This window comes from Adiantum capillus-veneris, chromosome 10 (genome assembly GCF_014529385.1).
Source record: "Adiantum capillus-veneris isolate H3 chromosome 10, ASM1452938v2, whole genome shotgun sequence".
Taxonomy (NCBI): Eukaryota; Viridiplantae; Streptophyta; class Polypodiopsida; order Polypodiales; family Pteridaceae; genus Adiantum; species Adiantum capillus-veneris.
Genome location: NC_140940.1, coordinates 81,829,723 through 81,850,244, shown reverse-complemented (window position 1 = coordinate 81,850,244; position 20,522 = coordinate 81,829,723). Strand labels below are relative to the sequence as shown.

Here is a 20,522-nt window from a genome sequence, read left to right as displayed (position 1 = left end):
AGATTATGCTGACCAATGCTAGCAGAATACTACAAAAAGGAGACTGTGTGACACTGATCCGCAGCTGAGGGCCAGCAGCACTCCCCAGGGTCCCATGATAACCGTGAGAGAGGTCCACGAATGGACATAATCAGGTGAGAACATGGGCTCCACTACTCCACGTTTTCGACATGAGCCTACACACAAATAGGGTCTCACCCAGCCAAGGAGCTAAATGATCTTACCAAATGGAGCTCACTCCATATAGCAACGTGTATGCGCAAGTGGACAACCTTAACCAAATAACAAGTACAAAAACAAGTACAAAACAATGTTCTAACTGAACATTTTTTTCACCTTGTATATTATACAATGTACGTGGTACAAAGAATGTGTCACAATAGGTGACTGCATAATAAGTACATATTAGTCCTTATTTTCTTCCAATATTGCAGATAGCTCAAATTTCTCATTGTTCCTCTGGACCTGAAGTGAGACTTTGTCCCCCACTTGAAAGTTGTCCAGGACCCTAGTGAGCTCAGCAGCATTCTTGACCTGAATTGAAAGAGGCAAGCATGAAACAATCAGGTGAAGATGTTAAAAATCCCCAAAACTGCACATGTTCCTTCTTAAAATCGCCAATGGACAACAATTGAGAGCCAAACACTTCGACAACTCATGTTTCATTTTAGAAATTTTCTTTAACATGTTGAATATGTGGCCTAACGAAAGCTGCAATTCAGGGTCCTGTATTTATATAAAGAAAAATTGCCAAAATGCCCCTGAAAAAATTTTGGGTGGATTGCTCCAACTCCACATAATTTATGCTCCTCAGTAATCAAGATCTGTCTCAAGTGCCTTAAGCAAGAAATTTCACAAATGAGCTCACAAATAGCGATGTTTGTGTCTACAACAAATAAATTGTTTCGTCCTGAGAGCCCCCAATACCATCTAAAATCCTATTTCAATCATCTATTGTTGAAAGAGAACCAACCTTAGATGCAAAAATAATGTTTTTTGTCATTTGTGAGATTGACAAGGGGTGTTTTAGGAATTTTGGGAATTTTTGGCAACATTTGCTAGATGAGAGTGGGTATTTACACAAATTTCAAGGGCATTCTGGTAATTTTCCCTTTATATTACAATCTCAAATAATCGTTCAAAGGGATCTCTGTAGCCTACCAGATGTCTAAACAAAAACAAACGTTGTACCACAAAGATCTATTGATTTGAAAAGCTCTAAGATAGGAGCAAACCGAACCATTCTGTATGCCCCCCTATCTTTATATAGAGAGGAAATACCAAGCTAATTACTCACCGGAACATCATTCACACCAACAATAATGTCACCAAGAACAATGTTTCCAGCAAGCCCTCTGCTTGTGGGGCTCAGACCTGCCTTGGCTCCTGCACCCTTCTCAGCTACCTGTAGATTTGAACAGAGGAGTGATTACAATCACCAATGACAACTAGTAAATGCCAAGTAATCCACAAAATTTTTTTGCATGCATTTATCATGTTTCTAAGCTGTATTATACTTGAATGATCTTGGGGTCTTCCTAGGGATGTGCATAATATAGCATTCTACACTTGGTTAAAATCCTTATTATAAATATAAGCGGTGGTTGCGCTAAACCTCAAAGACTTCATATTTTTTGCTGGAGTCATTCATATAACCTCTATTGAAACACACTAGCTAGCCTTTTGTCTGGGGAGGTTCCATATTTGCTCAAATGCGTGCCGTGATCAAGTGTTGTAACATATTCCAGCTTACCGAAACAACAAGAGCTCCTGCTCTGACATTGAGCTGCCTTGCAACAAGATCAGGTGCTAACTGGACATTCAAGCTGGGCCGTCGAACCTGTAGATTTTGAACAAGGGAGTTACCTTCAATGAAGCTAAACAACTGAAAGAGAAAGAAAAAGGAGCACCAGTTTATTATCTTTTCTCAAAAAAAAAATCAATGCCAGTAATATTTTTCTGCAAAACTAATCAATTCAATGGTTTCACCCATAAAAATCTAACCTACCTTTCCAAAAGAAATCAACTGTGAAACAGCTTTTGACACTAAATCAGCAGGAATTGCAAATCCTACGCCAGCAGAAGTTCCTGTGTTTTCACCAAACAGCATACAAAAGATTAGCAAGTCCAAACCAGAATAAAGGTGGTCCTCTCTATCTCATAGTCTGAATCAAAATCCCACAGGATACATACACAAAACAACAGAGTAGTGATTGAAGCCTGAACTAGCATTCATACTAGCCATGAAAAACTGTGGCTAAAAGACAAGATAGAATGCCCCTCTCCCAAGCTTAGAATTATAAGTAGCACGGATAGTGTCCCGCTTCCAAGGTTGAAATTTTACAAATACAGGCGTGGTACATATACAGGCTGACTTTCTGCTTTTGAGAGAAAAGTAAAAAAACGGACACGTGCATGCCTGTTCGTGTAAATATAGCTGTATTGATGCCAATCAAGTTCCCCCTTGAGTCTAACAAAGGACCGCCACTGAAAAATTGAGTAATTATGTTAATGGAGAGAAAACCTTAGATTTCACAAAATCAAAGCAAACTTGCAACTCAAAAACGCCACTTAGAAACTGACATTAAACTTTGACAATGTTATCATTGATGTAGAACATCAGCAGTTAAAAAATGATAAGAACCTGTTTCCAGGATTGATAGCAGCATCTGTCTGGATTCCTCCCTCTATCACAACACCTGTTTGGCTGTATATGTCTCTGTTCAGGCCACTTACAACACCAACTGTCAATGTGTGATCAAATCCAAAGGGGTTTCCTATTGCAAGGCATCTTTGTCCGACTTTTAGCTTCGATGATTGCCCTACCACAACCGGCTGAAGAAGCTCAGCTGGTGCCATTATCTGGTTAAAGATGGGAACTTAGTGCAGTCCACGTTTGCCCATCTCAATTTCAACTATTTTGTTGCTCTCATCAGGTCAAAACCTACTGGAAAGATAAAAAACTCACTTTCAAAACTGCCAGGTCTTTGGTTTTGTCTGCCCCAATCAACCTTGCATCATAGGTCTTTCGAGTCCTGTAAATAAACAAAATACTAGTGTGATTTGATGTACCTTACAAACCACAATGCACAGCCGCAAAGTGTATAACAGTTTTAAATGGAGACACCTCCATAAACGTCAGGCAGTTCTGTTAGTCATGCGCTATTTGCTTAACCACATTCTCAACTGCAGAATTCTGCTGAAGGCATGTTATTCCTTGCACAGGCATATGAACACATTGGATCGACATCTTTCCACGAGGACCCTACAAATTAAAGGCACAAGGGAAACTTCAAATTCCCTCAAAAAGCCTTGAACTAAAATGATGCAAGCATATTGGAAAGCTACTCCCTCTACATCCTACCAACGAGTAAACAAACTCACTCAACAAGCTCAAGGCGTCTCTTTCAAGCTTGATCTGAAAGCTCAAGTTTATATCAACTTATATTGCCTTTCTTTAGATAACAGCCTTTGTTCTTAAAACTTATATACTTCTCACACATTGCTTGCAATTACAGATAAGCAATAACAAGTTGACGCGAGAAAAGGCAGCACTTATGTTCAAGCACTCTTAGAAATACAGCAGGCAGGCATATTTCAAGTTGCATCATGTAAGATAAGGACAAACCCGTCTCCTGTGAGAATGACAGTCCGAGCAACAACTTGTCCAGGTGCAAGGCCCTTTGATAAAGCACTGCCAATCACTGCGATGATTAAGAGTGAGGAAAAGTGAAACATAAGTGTCAAAATGCCTGTGTATTTCCAGTATGTGGATGATAACAAAAACAAGCATTGCATCAATTAAAATGTCACTCTTAATCACTTTGATGTTCCTCATCTCAATCACTGAGATGATTAAGCATGAGGAAAAGTGAAAAACATAACTGTCAGATGCTCGTGTATTTCATGTATGGGCTTGATAACAGATCAGAACGCTGAACCAATGAAGAACTGTATGCAGATACATTGAATACTCACATAACTGCAGTCATAAGAGTACACATGTTGAGGTTTTGTTTCTGGTCCAGTGGAGAGAAATTATCGTAGGGGGGTAGTTTCTTTTTCTTTTTTGGAAAAGGGGGTGCTTAAATGAGCAGAATCCAATAGCACTGTACAACTTCTTAATCATTTGTCAACATTGGTCCATTTCCTGAATCCTTGCAGGCTTTCACACTGTTGAACCAACTTAAAATAAGATTCTTTTACGACAGTCAAAGGTAATGCAGGACCAGCGCATCTACCCTGAACAGGTTTGGTCATGCATCTGGACCCTCAGGATCAGCCACAGGATATGATATTTCAAAAACGACGTATATGTGTGTGACAGCTGAATATCCACCAAAAATGACAAAAGTGTTTAAAATAAACCTAGACTTACAAGGAAGGGGGGGGGGGGGGGGGGGGGGGGGGGGGGGGGGGGGGGGGGGGGGGGGGATGAAATGATATATTAACGTCTTCAAAAGGCCAAGATGACCTATGAGACCAATCCGTTACAAACTGGTGAATCTGATACCATGTCTGGGTACAAAAAAAGAGATGTGTGACCACTCATACAATGGGTGTCCAATACAAGAGGGTGATATAATGGGTGATGAATCCATCCTCATTTGTACTCTCGATATCGAGATAGTATGGCTCTAATCCTCTAATATAGTCTCCATCGATGCTGTGAAGCTCCTCTCCTCAGTCGTGGGTGTCTCGATCTCCCTACCTCCAATGCTCACCGCTCTAGATTGTCTCTCTCTAAATCTCCTCAATAAACTATCTTTTGATGAGCGCGCGGCGGTGTGTGCAAGTGAAAGAGCACGCGAGAGTGTGCGGGGTGTGTGCAGGGAGAGGTGGCGAAGACCAGTAAGGAGCAAAGCGCTAGCAGAACGATAGAGGAGAGAGAGAGAGAGAGCACGCTATCTGCAAGGGAATAAGTGAGTGAGTAAGTTAAAACTCACTTACCCTTTATTATTTGTATAGGACCAATTTATAAGTTAGTGGCCAAGTTCAATGTGAACTTGGCCAAAGGTTAGTAACCTTTAAAATATACATTAAAGGGGGCTATTTGGGCCTTTAACCCAACAACCTCCCACTTAAAGGCATAAATGGCGCCTTTAAGCTATGTGACTCCCACCATCTCTATGCATAGATGATGTTGTGCTTTGGGTAAGCACTTAGTGAGAGCATCTGCTGGATTTTGTGATGTATGGACCTTAACCAATGTAATAAGGCCATCCTCAAGCACTTCACATATGAAGTGATACCGCACATCAATATGCTTTGTGCGTGCATAAAACATGGCGTTCTTTGCCAGACATATGGCACTCTGGCTATCACAACCAAGCATAGGTGCCTTGGCAGGCAAACCAAACTCACTGTATAGGCGTGCTAACCAAATAGCTTCTTTGGAAGCCTCAGTGGCTGAAATATATTCAGCCTCTGTCATAGACAATGCAACAATCTTTTGCAATCTAGAACACCATGAAACAGCACCTCCCGCAAGAGTAAATACATAGCGACTTGTGGATTTCCGTGTATCCACATCACCAGCCATGGCAGAGTCACAAAATCCCTTTAACTCCATTGGTCCTTTACCATAGCAGAGGCATTTGTTTTTAGTCCCTTTCAAGTACCTCATAATGGACTTCACTGCATCCCAATGTAACCTGCCTGGATTAGCCATAAACAGGCTCACAACTCCCACTGCATGGGCTATGTCAGACCTAGTAGCAACCATAGCATACATAAGTGAACCGCAAGCTGAAGCATAAGGCACACTTTGCATGTCATTGGCTTCTTCCTTTGACTTGGGACAATCATCCTTGGAGATTTTGACATATGGTTGTAATGGCACACCAAGAGGCTTTGCTTCAGCCATGTTAAATCTGTCCAGCACCTTTTCAATGTACTTTTCTTGCGACAAATACAATAGGCGCTTGTCTCTTTGCCGTGTAACACGCACTCCAAGTATATGTTCAGCTGCCCCAAGGTCCTTCATTGAAAACGCAGATTTCAGCTGCCCTTTAAGAGCATCAACAGTGCTTCTTTTCTTTGCAGCTATCATCATATCGTCTACATAGAGCACAAGAATGATAGGGCTGCCGTCCTCATCACGTTTGGTATACAAACAATGGTCTGCATGGCTTCTTTTGTAACCATGTTTAAGCATGAAGCGATCAAACTTCTTGTACCACTGTCTACATGATTGTTTCAGCCCATACAAGCTTCTATTGAGCATAAATACCAAATGTTCCTTGCCAAGGATAACAAAACCCTCGGGTTGCTTCATGTAAAGCTCTTCTTCCACATCACCATGCAAGAAAGCGATATGTACATCCATTTGGTCCATTTCCAAATCAAGAGCAACCACTATGGCAAACAGTACACGCAAAGTGGTCATCTTCACAACAGGAGAGAACACTTCCTGAAAGTCTATGCCCTTGGTTTGAACATATCCCTTTGCAACAAGCCTTGCCTTATACTTGGGTTTTGCATCAACGCTCTTGATTTTATACACCCATTTGTTAGGAATAGCCTTCCTTCCTTTGGGCAATTCAACCAAATCCCAAGTATGATTAGCATGCAAAGCTTTAATCTCTTCCTGCATAGCAAGCTCCCACTTGTCGCTGTGCTCACATGTCTTTGCCTCTTTATACGTAAGAGACTCTCCCTCATCTGTCAACATAATGTAATGCAAAGAGGGGTCATATCGACTCACAAGCCGTCTTTGACGAGTAGACCGCCTCACCCAATGATCCACATTATCCGGCAATGGGTTTACATCAGGTGGCACGACAAAATCATCAACAATGGGCTGCTGTACATCATTTTCAGGACCATTTTCAGCATTGTTTCTTGGCTGCAAATTCCCTTCAGGAGCCTCAATTTGCTGCCCAACATCATCTGGCTCAAACACCACAGGATCATCTACATTTTCAGCCATACGTGGTGCATCCTGAGGGTCAAAAATAGGCCTAACAGGCGGCTGGTCATGCTGAAATTTGACCCTTTGATGGTCATGCTTTGAGACACAATTGTTTTGAAGCAGCCTTGCCTCATTAAAGACAACATCCCAGCTACGTACAACCCTTTTGAGTTGAGGTAACCAAATCCTGTAACCCATTTCACCTTCTTCACTATATCCCATGGAGAGGCCTTTAATGGACTTCGCATCTAGTTTACTCCTCAACTCAGGTCTAACATGCACAAAAGCTTCGCAATCAAAAATGCGTAAGTGATCATATGAAGCAGGCTTGCCAAACCAAACCTCTTCAAGGATGTCACCTTTCAAAGACATGTGAGGGGATCGATTACATATATGCACTGCAGTTTTCAAAGCTTCTCCCCAAAATCCATGAGAGAGATTAGCTGTGGACAGCATGCATCTCACCCTCTCACAAAGTGTCCTATTGAATCTTTCAGCCACACCATTAGAAGAGGGGCTATATGGCACAGTAAGCTCCTTCTTAATGCCCAAATTTTCACAAAACTTGTTAAATTCAGCACTTGTGTACTCCCCCCCATTGTCTGTACACAAGCATTTTAGCTTTCTACATGTTTGGGTGGTCACAAATGCATGAAATCTCTTAAACGCAGCAAAGGCTTCATCCTTAGACTTAAGCAAATAAACCCAAATTTTCCTAGAATGATCATCAACAAAGGAGACAAAATAGCATGCACCTCCCATAGACTTAGTAGGCATGCTACATACATCAGAATGTACAAGATCAAGCACACAAGATTTACAAGAGTGTTAGGTGCAGCGGAATGATTGTTTGCACTTTGCTCAAGATGAGTGCTCCGAACTGTGCTCAAGGGTTCCTTTTGTTCTTATGGAAGGGAGAGCCTTCCGTTCTTAATGGAAAGTGCTATGATCACAACAAAGTGAATGGACACTGTGCATGCAAGTGTATGAGACTGAGAGATAGAGAGAGAAGAAAGATACGACACGAGAAACTGTTGTAAAACCCTCCTCCGAAGGCCCCACTCTCGTCGGCGAGAGTGGTCTACTTATGATTGCACAATCTGATACAAATGAATGCAAGTCTAGGCTACGTCGACGATGACGACGGTGATGACGAAGTCGACCTAAGGGCTGAAATCTGCAATCTTTCTACTGCTATCCAAAAACGCTATGGGCTGAAATCTGCTGAATTCTGACTCTATGTCGGTGACGATGTCGATGACGACAATGCGATGACGACGTGCTGAAAACGTAGATACTGAAATCTACATTTTCCGGGCTGAAAGTGTAAACCTTGCGGAAATTGACCTTGCGGCGAGGAACTGCTGCGGGAAGGTTAGATCTGCGAGGTTCGGGACTTGATCTGCGATGTCTGACTGCTGAAAACTGAAAACGCTGATCCTAGGGCTGATTCTGTCGCGATAGATCTGCAAAACGTTGAGGTTGTTGGCAGATGCAAAAACGCTAGGGCTGAAAACAGAGTTTCCGTCGTCGGGATTCAGCAGATGCAAAAACGCTAGGCTGATCTGCTGTGGTCTTGTCTGATGGGAATTATGATGATCATGCTGTGTGCAACCAGAGGATATGCATCTACACTAAGTGACTGGGCATGCACGGTCTACGAATAGACTCACAAAAGTGCCAGATCACTTCAAAATCTAGACTGACTGGACTGACTGAACCCTGTTATGCTGTAGCTTGTCCACGGACACATAGGGTTGGATGTGTCACGTAACAGAGAGACACCAGAGTAATAAGAACGCTTTACTTGCTTGCCATATTGACATTCATTACAAAAGTCAAGCTTTGTGCTTTTAGCATCAAGCTTGTTCAAAGTACAAAGTTTAGAAAGACCCTTTTGGCTCATATGGCCAACCCTCTTGTGCCACAACTCCATATGAGAGTTAATTTCAGCCAATGCAATAAACTTGCCCACCACGGCCGATCCATGCATGCAGTAAAGTGTCCCTTTCTTTGTGCCCTTTACAATCAGCCTTGAGCCTTTAGTCATTTTCCATGATCCTCTCTCAAACAAGATGTTGTAACCATGCATATCAATCTGACCAACAGAAAGCAGACTCTTCTTGATTCCCGGCACATATATAACATCATGCAAGACAAGCTCATTTGTGCCATCTATGGAGAGATGCACAGTGCCAATACCGTCAATGGAACATGCATGATTGTTTCCAAGGTATACATGGCCACGCTTACCTACATCAAAAGTAGAGAAACACTCCTTGATAAGAGTCACATGAAATGAAGCACCGGAATCAACAATCCAAGTCCAGGACAATGCATCATTGACAGTCAACAAAGCATCAATAAGATCACTCTTGGTGATCTGCATGTCCTGTGAATGAACATTTAGAGAGGCATCAAAGTCATAAGCATCATCATCTGACAAAGTGGCACACAGGATGTCCTCTACATCTGACAGCTCCTCAATCACGACACTAGAAGCCACATTGGCCTTCTCTTTGTCCTTTGAGCTATCCTGTGCATCTGCGTTGACTTCCTTCTTCTCTTTCTTTTTGTCTCCGCCATTCTTTTTCATTTCTAACTCAGCTTTATAGTACCTGCAATCGGGTTTCTTGTGACCTTTCCTGTCACATTGATAGCAAGTCACATCACCCTTGCCTTTGCTTGCATTTCCCCTTTCTTTACTCTTACTCTTACTCCTTTGTGCATAAGCATTCTTCTTTTCTGTTCTGCTCAACCATGTTGGCAAAGCTGCCTCCCTCTCCACTTGCTTTCCTCCTGATTTCTTCATTCAAGATAGAACCCCTAACACCATCAAAGGACAAATTGGGGTTATTGGACAATGAAACCACCAAAGTTTCCCATGACTCAGGTAAGGTCATAAGCAAGAAGATAGCTTTCAGCTTATCATCAAAAAGGGGCAAGCCAGAATCCTGTAATTGCGACAAAGTACCTGCGAACAATGACAAGTGCTCTGCCGCGCTCTTGGACTCATCTAGTTGCATGCCAACAAGTTTTCGCATCAAGTGCACCTGGTTGACAAGCGTTGTATTTTCATACATTCCCTTTAACTTCTCCCACACATCAAAAGCAGTCGTGAGACCTTTCACATCAATGACGGTCTCATCCGTCATGGCCATTTTAATGTATGTAACGGCCTTCCTGTTCATGCTAACCCATGCTTCATCCGTCATATTCTGTGGCTTTACTTGTTCAAGTGTCCCTTTGCAATCCTTAATAATAGGATTCCTTGAATACTGTCTTTCCAAAGATCAAAACCTGTTCCATCGAACCTCCTAATCTCGAAGAGGTTCTTCACATCCGAAGAAGATGAGGCCATAGTTGCACGAAATAAGAGGGATAATACGCTGAATTTTTGGGCAAAATGCGCAAAAATCGGAGTATAGTCTCACAGAGATGTGCGCTCCAAATGGTCACAGGAGCAATTTGGGGCAAAATAGGTCAATTTGGGCACAAAAATCAATTTCTGAAATTTATGCGCAGGAAATTTCAGCGAGCGAATTTGTGCTCGAAAACAACAAATTTAATTGTTTTTAGCCTCACAGAAGATACATAAGGCTACACAGCCTTTAGAAGCATGTAAGAGCAAAAGCCCCACTTTGTAGCATCAAAATTGCATGAAATTGAGCTACAAATGGTCATACATTGCCAAAATTTGTCAAATGTGCGTGGATTGCATCAATTTGCACTTTCCCCAATGTAATCGGACCATAAAAACACTTGTAAAAACCTGCGCAAATCTGAAATTTGCTTAAAACACCTGTTTTAGGGCTTGTTTTTCGGCAATTTCAGTGTTTTCGGGTAGCGGGGACTTAGCAAAAGTATTCCCACACCTTAATACATCATTTGCAAAACCTGTATTTTGCTGTCATAACCTGTAATTTGCTGTTTTTGACCTAATTTCAACCTGTTTTGGGTCAATTTGGGTTGTCGGGGACTCTCTAGTGTCTGGGGACGAGTCCTTTGGCGACGAAATTGTAAAATCTCGCGTGAAAGTTGACCTTCTTGGCTGAAATTCAGCGTTTGCAAGTTTGGGGGCAAAACCTAATCAGGCTCTAATACCAGTTGATAAGCGCCGCGGTGTGTGCAAGTGAAAGAGCACGCGAGAGTGTGCGGGGTGTGTGCAGGGAGAGGTGGCGAAGACCAGCAAGGAGCAAAGCGCTAGCAGAACGATAGAGGAGAGAGAGAGAGAGAGAGAGAGAGAGAGAGAGAGAGAGAGAGAGCACACTATCTGCAAGGGAATAAGTGAGTGAGTAAGTTAAAACTCACTTACCCTTTATTATTTGTATAGGACCAATTTATAAGTTAGTGGCCAAGTTCAATGTGAACTTGGCCAAAGGTTAGTAACCTTTAAAATATACATTAAAGGGGACTATTTGGGCCTTTAACCCAACATCTTTGTGTCTATGTAACTCAAGTAGATACAATCCAAGACATCTCTGGTCCTGCTAGCTCATGACTCTAGATAAGGGGCCGAAGCCCTCTCTAAATAGATAGTGGAAGCGACCCCGTATCTTGTAATACACTATGCATCGACATATATAATGCATCTCTGTGTATATAATGCATCTTTGTCTCTCGCTTTGTATGACATAGGAGGCATATCCTGCTAGCTGCTCATATCCCTTTGAATCTACCAGTCTCAATCTCAAGCTGGTGTGAAGATGTCCGTATTTGACCAATGGCACACCGTAACCCATGATATAGATGTGTGTCCATATAGCTCGATCAAACCACAAACCCATCCCCTCTAAGTTGGAGAAGATGTTCTCTATAGAAAGCCATCTTCGTGCGCCCAACTCCTATGTAGGCTCTTATTCATGTCCTTTTAGTGTCAACTGGGTTGGCGAATAAGTCTGGCAATCTCCACCCATGTAAGAGATAATGAGAGACAAAAAGAGAGAGAGAGAGAGAGAGAGAGAGAGAGAGAGAGAGAGAGAGAGAGAGAGAGAGAGAGAAGGAGAGGCTTGGACACTCCAAGCGAGAAATCAATAGCAACACACGAACAAAAACTTCAAAATCACTGAACTTTAATAGAGAGAGAGAGAGAGAGAGAGAGAGAAAGAGTCGACACGGCACGGCGGAGTTCCGCGCCTAGAAGCATTGGCCCCAAAGACTAGCGCCCCTTTCGGTATTTCTTTATCATTAATCATTGCAAAGTACAACTCCCGAGGGACCTCCACTCTCAGACTCTGTGTCTAGATGCTCTGCAGAGTGAGGCCCCAAGGGCTCTTTTATTCTTACAAGGGATGAAAAACAAGCAATTCAAAAGCACTTCCCCCTAAAAGCATCTGCCCTCAAAAGCTAGCGCTGGGGACTCCCAAAAGCAACCAACGTAATTTTCAAAAATCCGTACAACCCGCCACGTCAGCATAGTAGTGCATTTCACGAAAATTCCGTACAGTCCTGCCATGTCACCATCCATACGGACTGCCATGTCACCATGTCAGCGCATTTTACGAAAATCTCCTTCAGGGTTCAAGCTTCTATCTATTAGGGTTTTTGGCCCCACGGCCGGTGCTTCCTCCATTCAGTTTCACTGGGGTTTGTCCAACCACATGCCACATCATCACTTTGTGACATACACCCCCTCTTGAAAGAATTGTAATCGCCCTCGATTACACCTACAAAATCAAACAGAAGACAGAAAGTAGTTCAGTAGACACAAATCCAGCACTTGCACAAAGACGACAATCGCTGAACATTCAAATCAAATCACACAAAGTCCATCGAGATATTGGACCATGACCTGTCGGCAACTTGTTTAGCAATCGTATCTAGATCTATCCGAGATCAGACTTAATTGTCTTCTTTACCGGAATGACGTGGGCCTGCTTATTGAATATGTCGATGACAATCCAAATGCCATCATGTCCACTTTGCGTCTTTGGAAGGTCAAAAATGAAATCCATGGCAATGCTTTCCCAGGGACGAGAGGGTATGGGTAAAGGCTGGAGAAGTCCTAGTGCCTTATGCCTGTCGAAGTTGACCTTTTGGCATACTAAACAACTGCGAACAAAGTAGTGCTTGAAGCTACGCGATACGATCGAGTTTTCTTAGAGCTGCCACCACCGTAGCAAAACTCAGCCTTCGTGCAAGAGTCTTTGGAGTGTTGGTTGGCATCGTGACAACTTTGAGTAGTTATGGCGGGCTTGCTCATCTACCGCGGGCAAGACACGAGCTAGAGGGGCTTCACCAGCAGCACCCGACAAAGGAGGGCCCGAGGGCGTGCTTCCAAAGGGCAGTGCGAACTGAACCTACGAACACGACCTCTCCAATCCCCCCAAGGCCGCATATGCTCTGGTCAGTCTAGTCTCTGCTGCTCTCTTCAAATAAAACCTTGGCCCAATGGAGACTAGCCCAAGATAAGTGTATGCATCTATGTACTCAAACTGGGTCCTGACCTAAGTGAATGTAGGTGTTGATCTCTTGATCTACTACGGTGTGGTGTTAAACACCACAACCTTGGCTTTACCAAGGTTTACAGACTATCCTCTGCAAAGCTATGTAATGCATCTAGATACCGTTGCATACCCTCCGGTGAGTTTGAGATCAGCACAACATTATCATCATATAACAACAATAAAATCCATGTCCCTGCCAATTGGACGGGCACCTCTGTCACACTCTCTGTCAAATCTGATCAGAAACCTCATCTATTTACATACCAAATAGAGTGGGGGACAATGGACAACCTTGTTTCACCCCAATAGTGGAGTGCACTAAATCACATATCCCCTCTAGAGTGCGTACATGTCCCACCACTGATCTGTAGAGACTCGAGAGCCATGATCTCCCAAATCAACTCATTGGGCACTCCTATCTCTAGTAGTCTATGCATCAATCTGGCTCTGAGCACCATCTCAAATGCTTTGCGGAAATCCACAAAGCTACAATAAATCCGTCTCACATGTGCCCTACCCTCCTCTATGATGGCTCTGAGTGTCAAAATATGGTCAAGAGTGGAGAAGCCTCTCGTGAACCGGCCCAGCCTGTCCCGCCCTCACTCTCTGCCCATCTGCTGCTCAAGGATAGATGCATACAATCGTGCCAATGTGTGTCCAATCATAATAGTATCGGAGTTTCTATAACCGGCCTGTACAACGTAGAGGGCGGTACTATTTCAATTACCTGTTAACTTTACACAGAGCACTAAGAAGGGAAGAGAACACAGTTGCGTCCAGCGACTAGAATGTCACTGCGCACACGAGACCGACACCCTGTAGGCCCCAAAGACTGGCGCCCCTTTCGGTATTTCTTTATTCAAATTAAGGTAGACGATCCGACCACTTAGCACAAGCTTTCACAAAGCTGTCCAAACCTGGCGAGGGCTGAAAACGCAGGTTTTCGACCTGATTTTGGCAACATAACGGCGCAAAAACCCTTGTAGGTCAAAAGCACCTGCCTAGGACGGATTCCCTCGCTATCTGGAAGCTTTCTGGTGAGTTGTCACAGAATTTCAGCAGGCTGTAATTCCCTGTTTTTCACTGCCGGGTGCCCAAACGCCTGTACACGCATCCCAAGGCTCTCATGAGGCTCCCCCGGTGTTCCCTTGCAGTTTAGGTGCGAAACCCTAAACCTGCAGAAAAACACAACAAGGTGTAATTCGCTGTTTCGGATCGTTTTTAGCGGAGCGAACACGCCTACGCGTGTCCCAAGGGCTCCCGCACGCAATGGGACACTTCCCCTGTGAATTGGACAAGTTTTCACGCGAGAAAACTCTCCGAACTCGCAATCTTTCACGATGGAACTGTGCGTACCTGTGGGGGATTAGCAATTAGCTAATCCGGTTCCTGTTCAGAAGGCTCTTGCCTTGGCAAACACGCATAAACCCCCAGAACTGTACATGTTCAACTGAGTAGCCCAACTAGTGGGGCATTACCATATGTGCCAAAGGGGAGAGAGAGATGCACGAGAGCAAATCATCGCGCTACATGAGACAGAGGAGAAGGCAAGCTTTCCATTAAAGTTGTAGACCTGCACCCACTACTCACACACACACTGTAGCTCACTTATGAGTCAAATCAGCCTCCTCTCTCAAATTGGGCGCCCCCTCTTCATGCTGGAAGTGGAAAAACTGCCTGGAGCCGCCATGTGTCCAGTTTGCCCCTTTTGAGTTAATTCTCTAGTTCCCACTGACTTATAAAGGTTATAAGTGACTTTCCGAGTGGCCCAGACTTCATTTGGCACACACAGGCTTCCATACTCATCAGAATTCAGTGCTAACTGGCCCGACCAGCCCCAGACTGACCGACCCAGACTCCCGCTTTGAGAAACCTATTCGGCCGCAGCCGTTTCACAGTAGCCATGCAATGTCCACTTGCACCTTTTCAAGGGTTCCGGGGAAAACAAGTAAAAATAAAATAAATAAAAATATCTAGTACTTATTTACGAAAGGCAACAAGAAAAATACACCTCCTGGTGACACACCCCACCCTTGAAATACTGCAAGCGACCTCGCTTGCATGCCAATAATACATGCAGTATCTCCTGATATCACATATATTCTATGATGGGAATCCAAGATATACATGCTTCCGGAAATGTAGCGTTGGACGATTAAACAATTCCACCAACCTGGCAACGACACATATATCAAGCATAGAAGTCTTCTAGTGTACTCTCAAGCACAAACTTCTCTAGCTAAATTCTGTATGGAAAGAGTAGATACAATTGCTTAATTACTCTCTTGAGCATCATGAACCATGCTCTTGCCTTGCTCCAAAAAGTCTACATCAAGTCACTGTGGGTTCCATCTAAAAGGCTTCAAGATACAATTGCAATAGCTGAGGTGAATCAACCAATTCACACTCTTCCATCCATTTGGCATCCAACGATGGATAGTTCTTGAACTTCACCAAATAGCGTCTTGCAACCTTTCCTCTAACCTTTCTTTCTTTATGTGCCAATATCTGTTCAGGAACAAGGATTTCATCCAATTCTTCCACTTCGGGTTGTCCTCATCAAGCATATTCTCTGGCACATTACCAACAAAGGGTCTTAGAAGGCTGACATGAAAAGCATTATGTATTTTCCAGCCTTCTGGTAGCTTTAACCTATAAGCTACATCGCTAATCTTTTCTGAAATCTGAAAAGGACCATAATATCGCATATTGAGCTTAGGAAACAAGCGTTCCTTGCCTTTCCTTTTCCTTAACCTGGCCTTTTCAAAGCGCAAAAGCACCCAATCACCAAGTGAAAATACAAGTTCACGACGGTGACGATCAGTAGCTTTCTTTTCCTTAGCCTGAGTCTTCTCAAGAGCAATGTTTATCTTCCTGTATGTTTCATCCATATCTTGCACATACTTGTCTGCCTCAAAAATCTTGTCCTTAGTCTGCAAAATGGGCGGGACTTTCTTCCCTCCTTCCACTATCTCAAATGGTGCCTTACCTGTTGACGTATACACAGTGTTATTGTAAGCATATTCAACCAATGGAAGGTGGTGTTCTCAAGTTGCCTTGTGCTCTGACACATAACGTAGAATTTGCCTCTTCTGACTGTCCATCAGTTTGCGGATGAAAGGAAGAAGAGAACTTTAACGTAGTGCCCATGTTCTCAAACAATGCCTTCCAGAAAAGACTCGTCATACGTGGATCCCTGTCACTGACAATTGACTGAGGCATTCCGTGATATTTAAAGATATTGCTCATAAATCTCTTGACCATGTGTTCTGGCTTTATCTTCTTCCTCACAGGAATGAAATGGGCCTGTTTACTGAACCTACAAATGATAGTCCAAATCCCATCATTGCTTGTTTGCGTCCTTGGAAGATCAAAGAAAAAGTCCATTGCTATGCTTTCCCATGGCCTATCTGGGATCGGCAATGGCTGCAACAATCCCGGTTGCTTTTGTCTGTCAAATTTGACTTTTTGGCATACTAAGCATGATCTTACAAATGTGTCAACATCTTGACGCAAAGCTAGCCAATAGAAGAATGCCTCAACCCCTTTCACTGTCGCATCAATTCCACGATGCCCAGCATAAGGTTGAGCATGACTTTCCATCAAAATCTTTGGCCGTAACTGTTTAGTAACGCATAACTTTCCATGCATCATGAGAAAGTCATTCTTAAGCATATAGTGCTCATGATGTTGCCCATCAACAAGCTGGTCATAGATCCTTGCAAAATCTGAATCTTCAGCATATTGTGTCTTCATTTCGTCTAGTTCACAATGGTATGGAATTGACACTGTTGAAATTTGGGGCTTTCGTGACAACGCATCACCCACCACATTCTTTTTCCCTTGCACATGCACAATCTGAAAATGGAACATTGACAAGATGTTTGCCCATCGCATGTGCTTCTCAGACAACTTTGTCTGTGTGAGAAAATATCGCAAGGTTTGATGATCCGTTTGGACAACAAAATCAGCCCCTAGCAGATAGTGTTTCCAACTAGTGAGAGCATGAATTACTGCCAGCAATTCTTTCTCATAGACTTGCAAGTTTCTTTCAGTCTTCAAAAGAATTCTGCTCTCATATGCGACTACTCGGCCATTCTGCATTAGAACTGCACTAAGACTATGGCCACACGCATCACATTGAACCACAAAAGGTTTTGAAAGATCTGGCAAAATGATTACCGGATCTGAAGTCAGCTTCTCTTTCAAGTGTTTGAACGCTAAAATTTCCTTGGCTGTCCACTTGAAAGTAACTCCTTTTCCTTGTAGTGCATGGAGTGGAGAAGCAATCTCAGCAAAATTTCGGATGAACCTCCTGTAGTAGGAACATAAGTCTAGAAAGCTTCGAATGTCATGTACGGACTTCAAGTCTGGCCATGATCTAATTGCTTCCACTTTAGCGGGATCCATGCGTACCCCATCCTTTGAAACAATGTGCCCAAGGAAGTGAATTTATTGCAAAAAGAATTCACTCTTCTTCGCATTAATGAGTAGCCTGTTCTTACGTAACTCATTGAAAACTGCAGTCAAGTGATCCCTATGCTCCTCTTCGGACTTCGGATAGACAATCATGTCATCAAAGAAGGTACCCACGAAGTTTCTATGTGGTCTAAAAATTCTGTCCATCATTCTATTAAACGTGGCAGGAGCATTTGTGAGACCAAATGGCATGACAAGAAACTCATACAGACCAAATGTTGTCCTGAACGCAGTCTTATGGACATCTTCTGGCCTAATGCGTATCTGATGGTACCCACTCTTTAGGTCTATTCTTGTAAACAATGACGCTCCCTCAAGCCGATCAAGAATGTCATCTATCCTCGGTATGGGGAACCTGTTCTTGATAGTATTCTTATTCAAGGCACGATAGTCAATGCACATGCGCCATGAACCATCCTTCTTCTGCACTAAGAGTACAGGCGAACAAAAAGGGATGAACTGGGCTGAATCAGCCCCTTCTCTAAAAGCTCGTTGACCTGACTCATAATCTCTTTCTGCTGGGCTGCACTAACCCTATATGGTGGTCTATTCAGTGGACTAGAACCTGGCACAAGATCTATGGTATGATCCTCAGGTCTCTCAGGAGGTAACTCCCCTGGCAAAGAGTCCGAAAAACAATCACTGAAACCACTCAAAAAAGTTGACCTGTCTTTATGTAAGGTAGACAAATTAGATACAACTTGAGGTACTTCTTTTGCAAAGATCAAGTACGCAGAAAGATGATTCTTTATTACAGATGAAATAGCAGAAGCAGAAACAACTAGAACAGACTCGCCTTTAAGCTTTACATCAAGGACATGAGTCTTTCCTCTATGTACAAGGGTAATCTTTTTGTTGTAAGTATCCACCATAGCATGCAACCTGTAACACCATGGGATACCCAGTAACACATCACAGTCCTCAAGTGGCATAATATGAAACTCTTCCGCATCCACATAACTCTGAATGTGCAGACGAAGCTTCCCCAAAATGGGAGTAACGGGCTCTGAATGACCTGGGCATGCCAAACCTACTTCCCCTGTCATACCCATCTCCTATGCACGAATGCCCAACTTTGATGCCAATTCTGGTGATATGAAATTTGCACGGGCTCCTGGATCAAAGAAAACCAGCACTGTCTGGTCTCTAACTTTGCCCCAAGCTCTGCACAGCTCCGTGGCATCTGTGTTTGGCTGGTCTCCGACCAAATCTGGAACAAGTCCTGCACTTGGCTTTGGCTTCTTCCCTTTCTGGTCTGACTTGTCATCCTTATCCTGTGACTTCTTCTATGGGCATTCATTTGCAAAATGTCCTTCCTGTTCACAAATGTAGCATTTCTTGGCCTCCCTAAGAGCTTTCCGTTCTTCAAAAGTTTTGCCAGAAAAATGTCTCTTTTGTCCTTGTCCTCGTCCCGAAGAAGACTTAGACTGCTTCTTGGACGTATCACCTTCTTCAGTGGAGGGCTTCTTTGTGGGAGGCTCAGAAGGCTTTGTTGCAACATTGCCCTTGGCTGAAAACTGTTTGCCCTGGGACCCTTTCTTGTGGCTATTAAATCCATTGGAATCTCCCTTCGACAGATTGCTAGCCACTCTTGCATTCTCTATCAACTGAAACATATTCATGACAGTAGTCTTTGTGCAATAGTCCCTAATTTTCTTGGGCAATCCGCAACAGTACTTCTCAATCTGTTCTGACAATGGCACAAACTTGTAAGAGGTGACTGGCAACAGTGCGGCCCAAAATTGTTTATTGTACTCTTCCAGATTCGCACACTGTTTAGCATTCAACTCGTGCCATTCTGTCATCACATCCACTTCGAAAGTGTTTGTCAACCATGCAGGCGCAAAAAGCTGTTTGAATTGGACCCACGTTGTTGGGTCTTGACCCTGGTTCAACAATGCGGTCCACCATTGAAGTGCATTGCCTTTCAAGAAAGTGGCAGCCTTGCGTATCTTTGAAGATTCCGTGAAGTTTCCTCCAGCATAAGCTACATCGAACTGTTGTATGAAGGTCAAAGCCTTCAATTGATCCTCAGTTCCTCTAAAAGTTTCAAACTTCACTCCCTGCCCACCTTCCTTATAATCCTTAAGCTGACTCAAAGGAGCCACATTATCATAAACAGGTGCCTGTAACAGTGGTGCTCCATGATTGTTCATTCCAGCACTTGCATCAACTGTTTTACCTGTGGTATCTGCATTTGGTACGTATGGCTGCGAAAAACCAGCCATACCAAATTGTGTTCCAGGCACTCGAAACTGGCCATAGGCACCCTGAAAACCTTGCTGGACACCCATGTTCGCGTACATAGGGTTACCCATGCCTGTTTGCATTGTCCCAAACACATTCCCTGGCATATAACCTGTGGAAGGTCTAGCCATAGCTTGAAACACTGAACCACCTCCAAAATAACCAGGATAAGTATTAGGTAATGGAAGGGTCTGACGCATGGCGTGTTCATTACTCCCTTGACCATTCACAATTGGTTCCTGTCCAGCTAAAGCAAGTTGCTTTGGATCATTGGACACCGCTAGTTGCTCAACCACATGGGCTTTTCCTCGAGCATCATGAGTCCTCTGCGCATTGGAAATCTCCTTTTCCTGCAACGGCTCAGTCATGCCCTGTGTAGGAGACTGAAAACCCTGTGTCGGAGCCTGTAAGAACTCCTGCATCCTTGGGTTGTTAGC

General features: G+C 43.4%; 1 protein-coding gene across 1 annotated transcript in view; it reads right to left on the bottom strand.

Moving 5' to 3' along the window:
- Positions 1-313: 313 nt before the first annotated feature.
- The window catches only part of LOC147449146 (protease Do-like 8, chloroplastic), a 53,949-nt gene continuing 33,740 nt past the window's right edge, over positions 314-20,522 (bottom strand). The window contains exons 6-13 of the mRNA XM_086521711.1: positions 3,629-3,704; positions 2,969-3,035; positions 2,645-2,862; positions 2,420-2,487; positions 2,009-2,088; positions 1,754-1,840; positions 1,298-1,405; positions 314-534 (exon numbers count right to left, since the gene is read on the bottom strand). Of these exons, the coding sequence (XP_086377837.1) occupies positions 406-534; positions 1,298-1,405; positions 1,754-1,840; positions 2,009-2,088; positions 2,420-2,487; positions 2,645-2,862; positions 2,969-3,035; positions 3,629-3,704 (833 nt within the window). The 3' untranslated portion in view covers positions 314-405. The remainder of the gene's footprint in view (positions 535-1,297; positions 1,406-1,753; positions 1,841-2,008; positions 2,089-2,419; positions 2,488-2,644; positions 2,863-2,968; positions 3,036-3,628; positions 3,705-20,522) is intronic.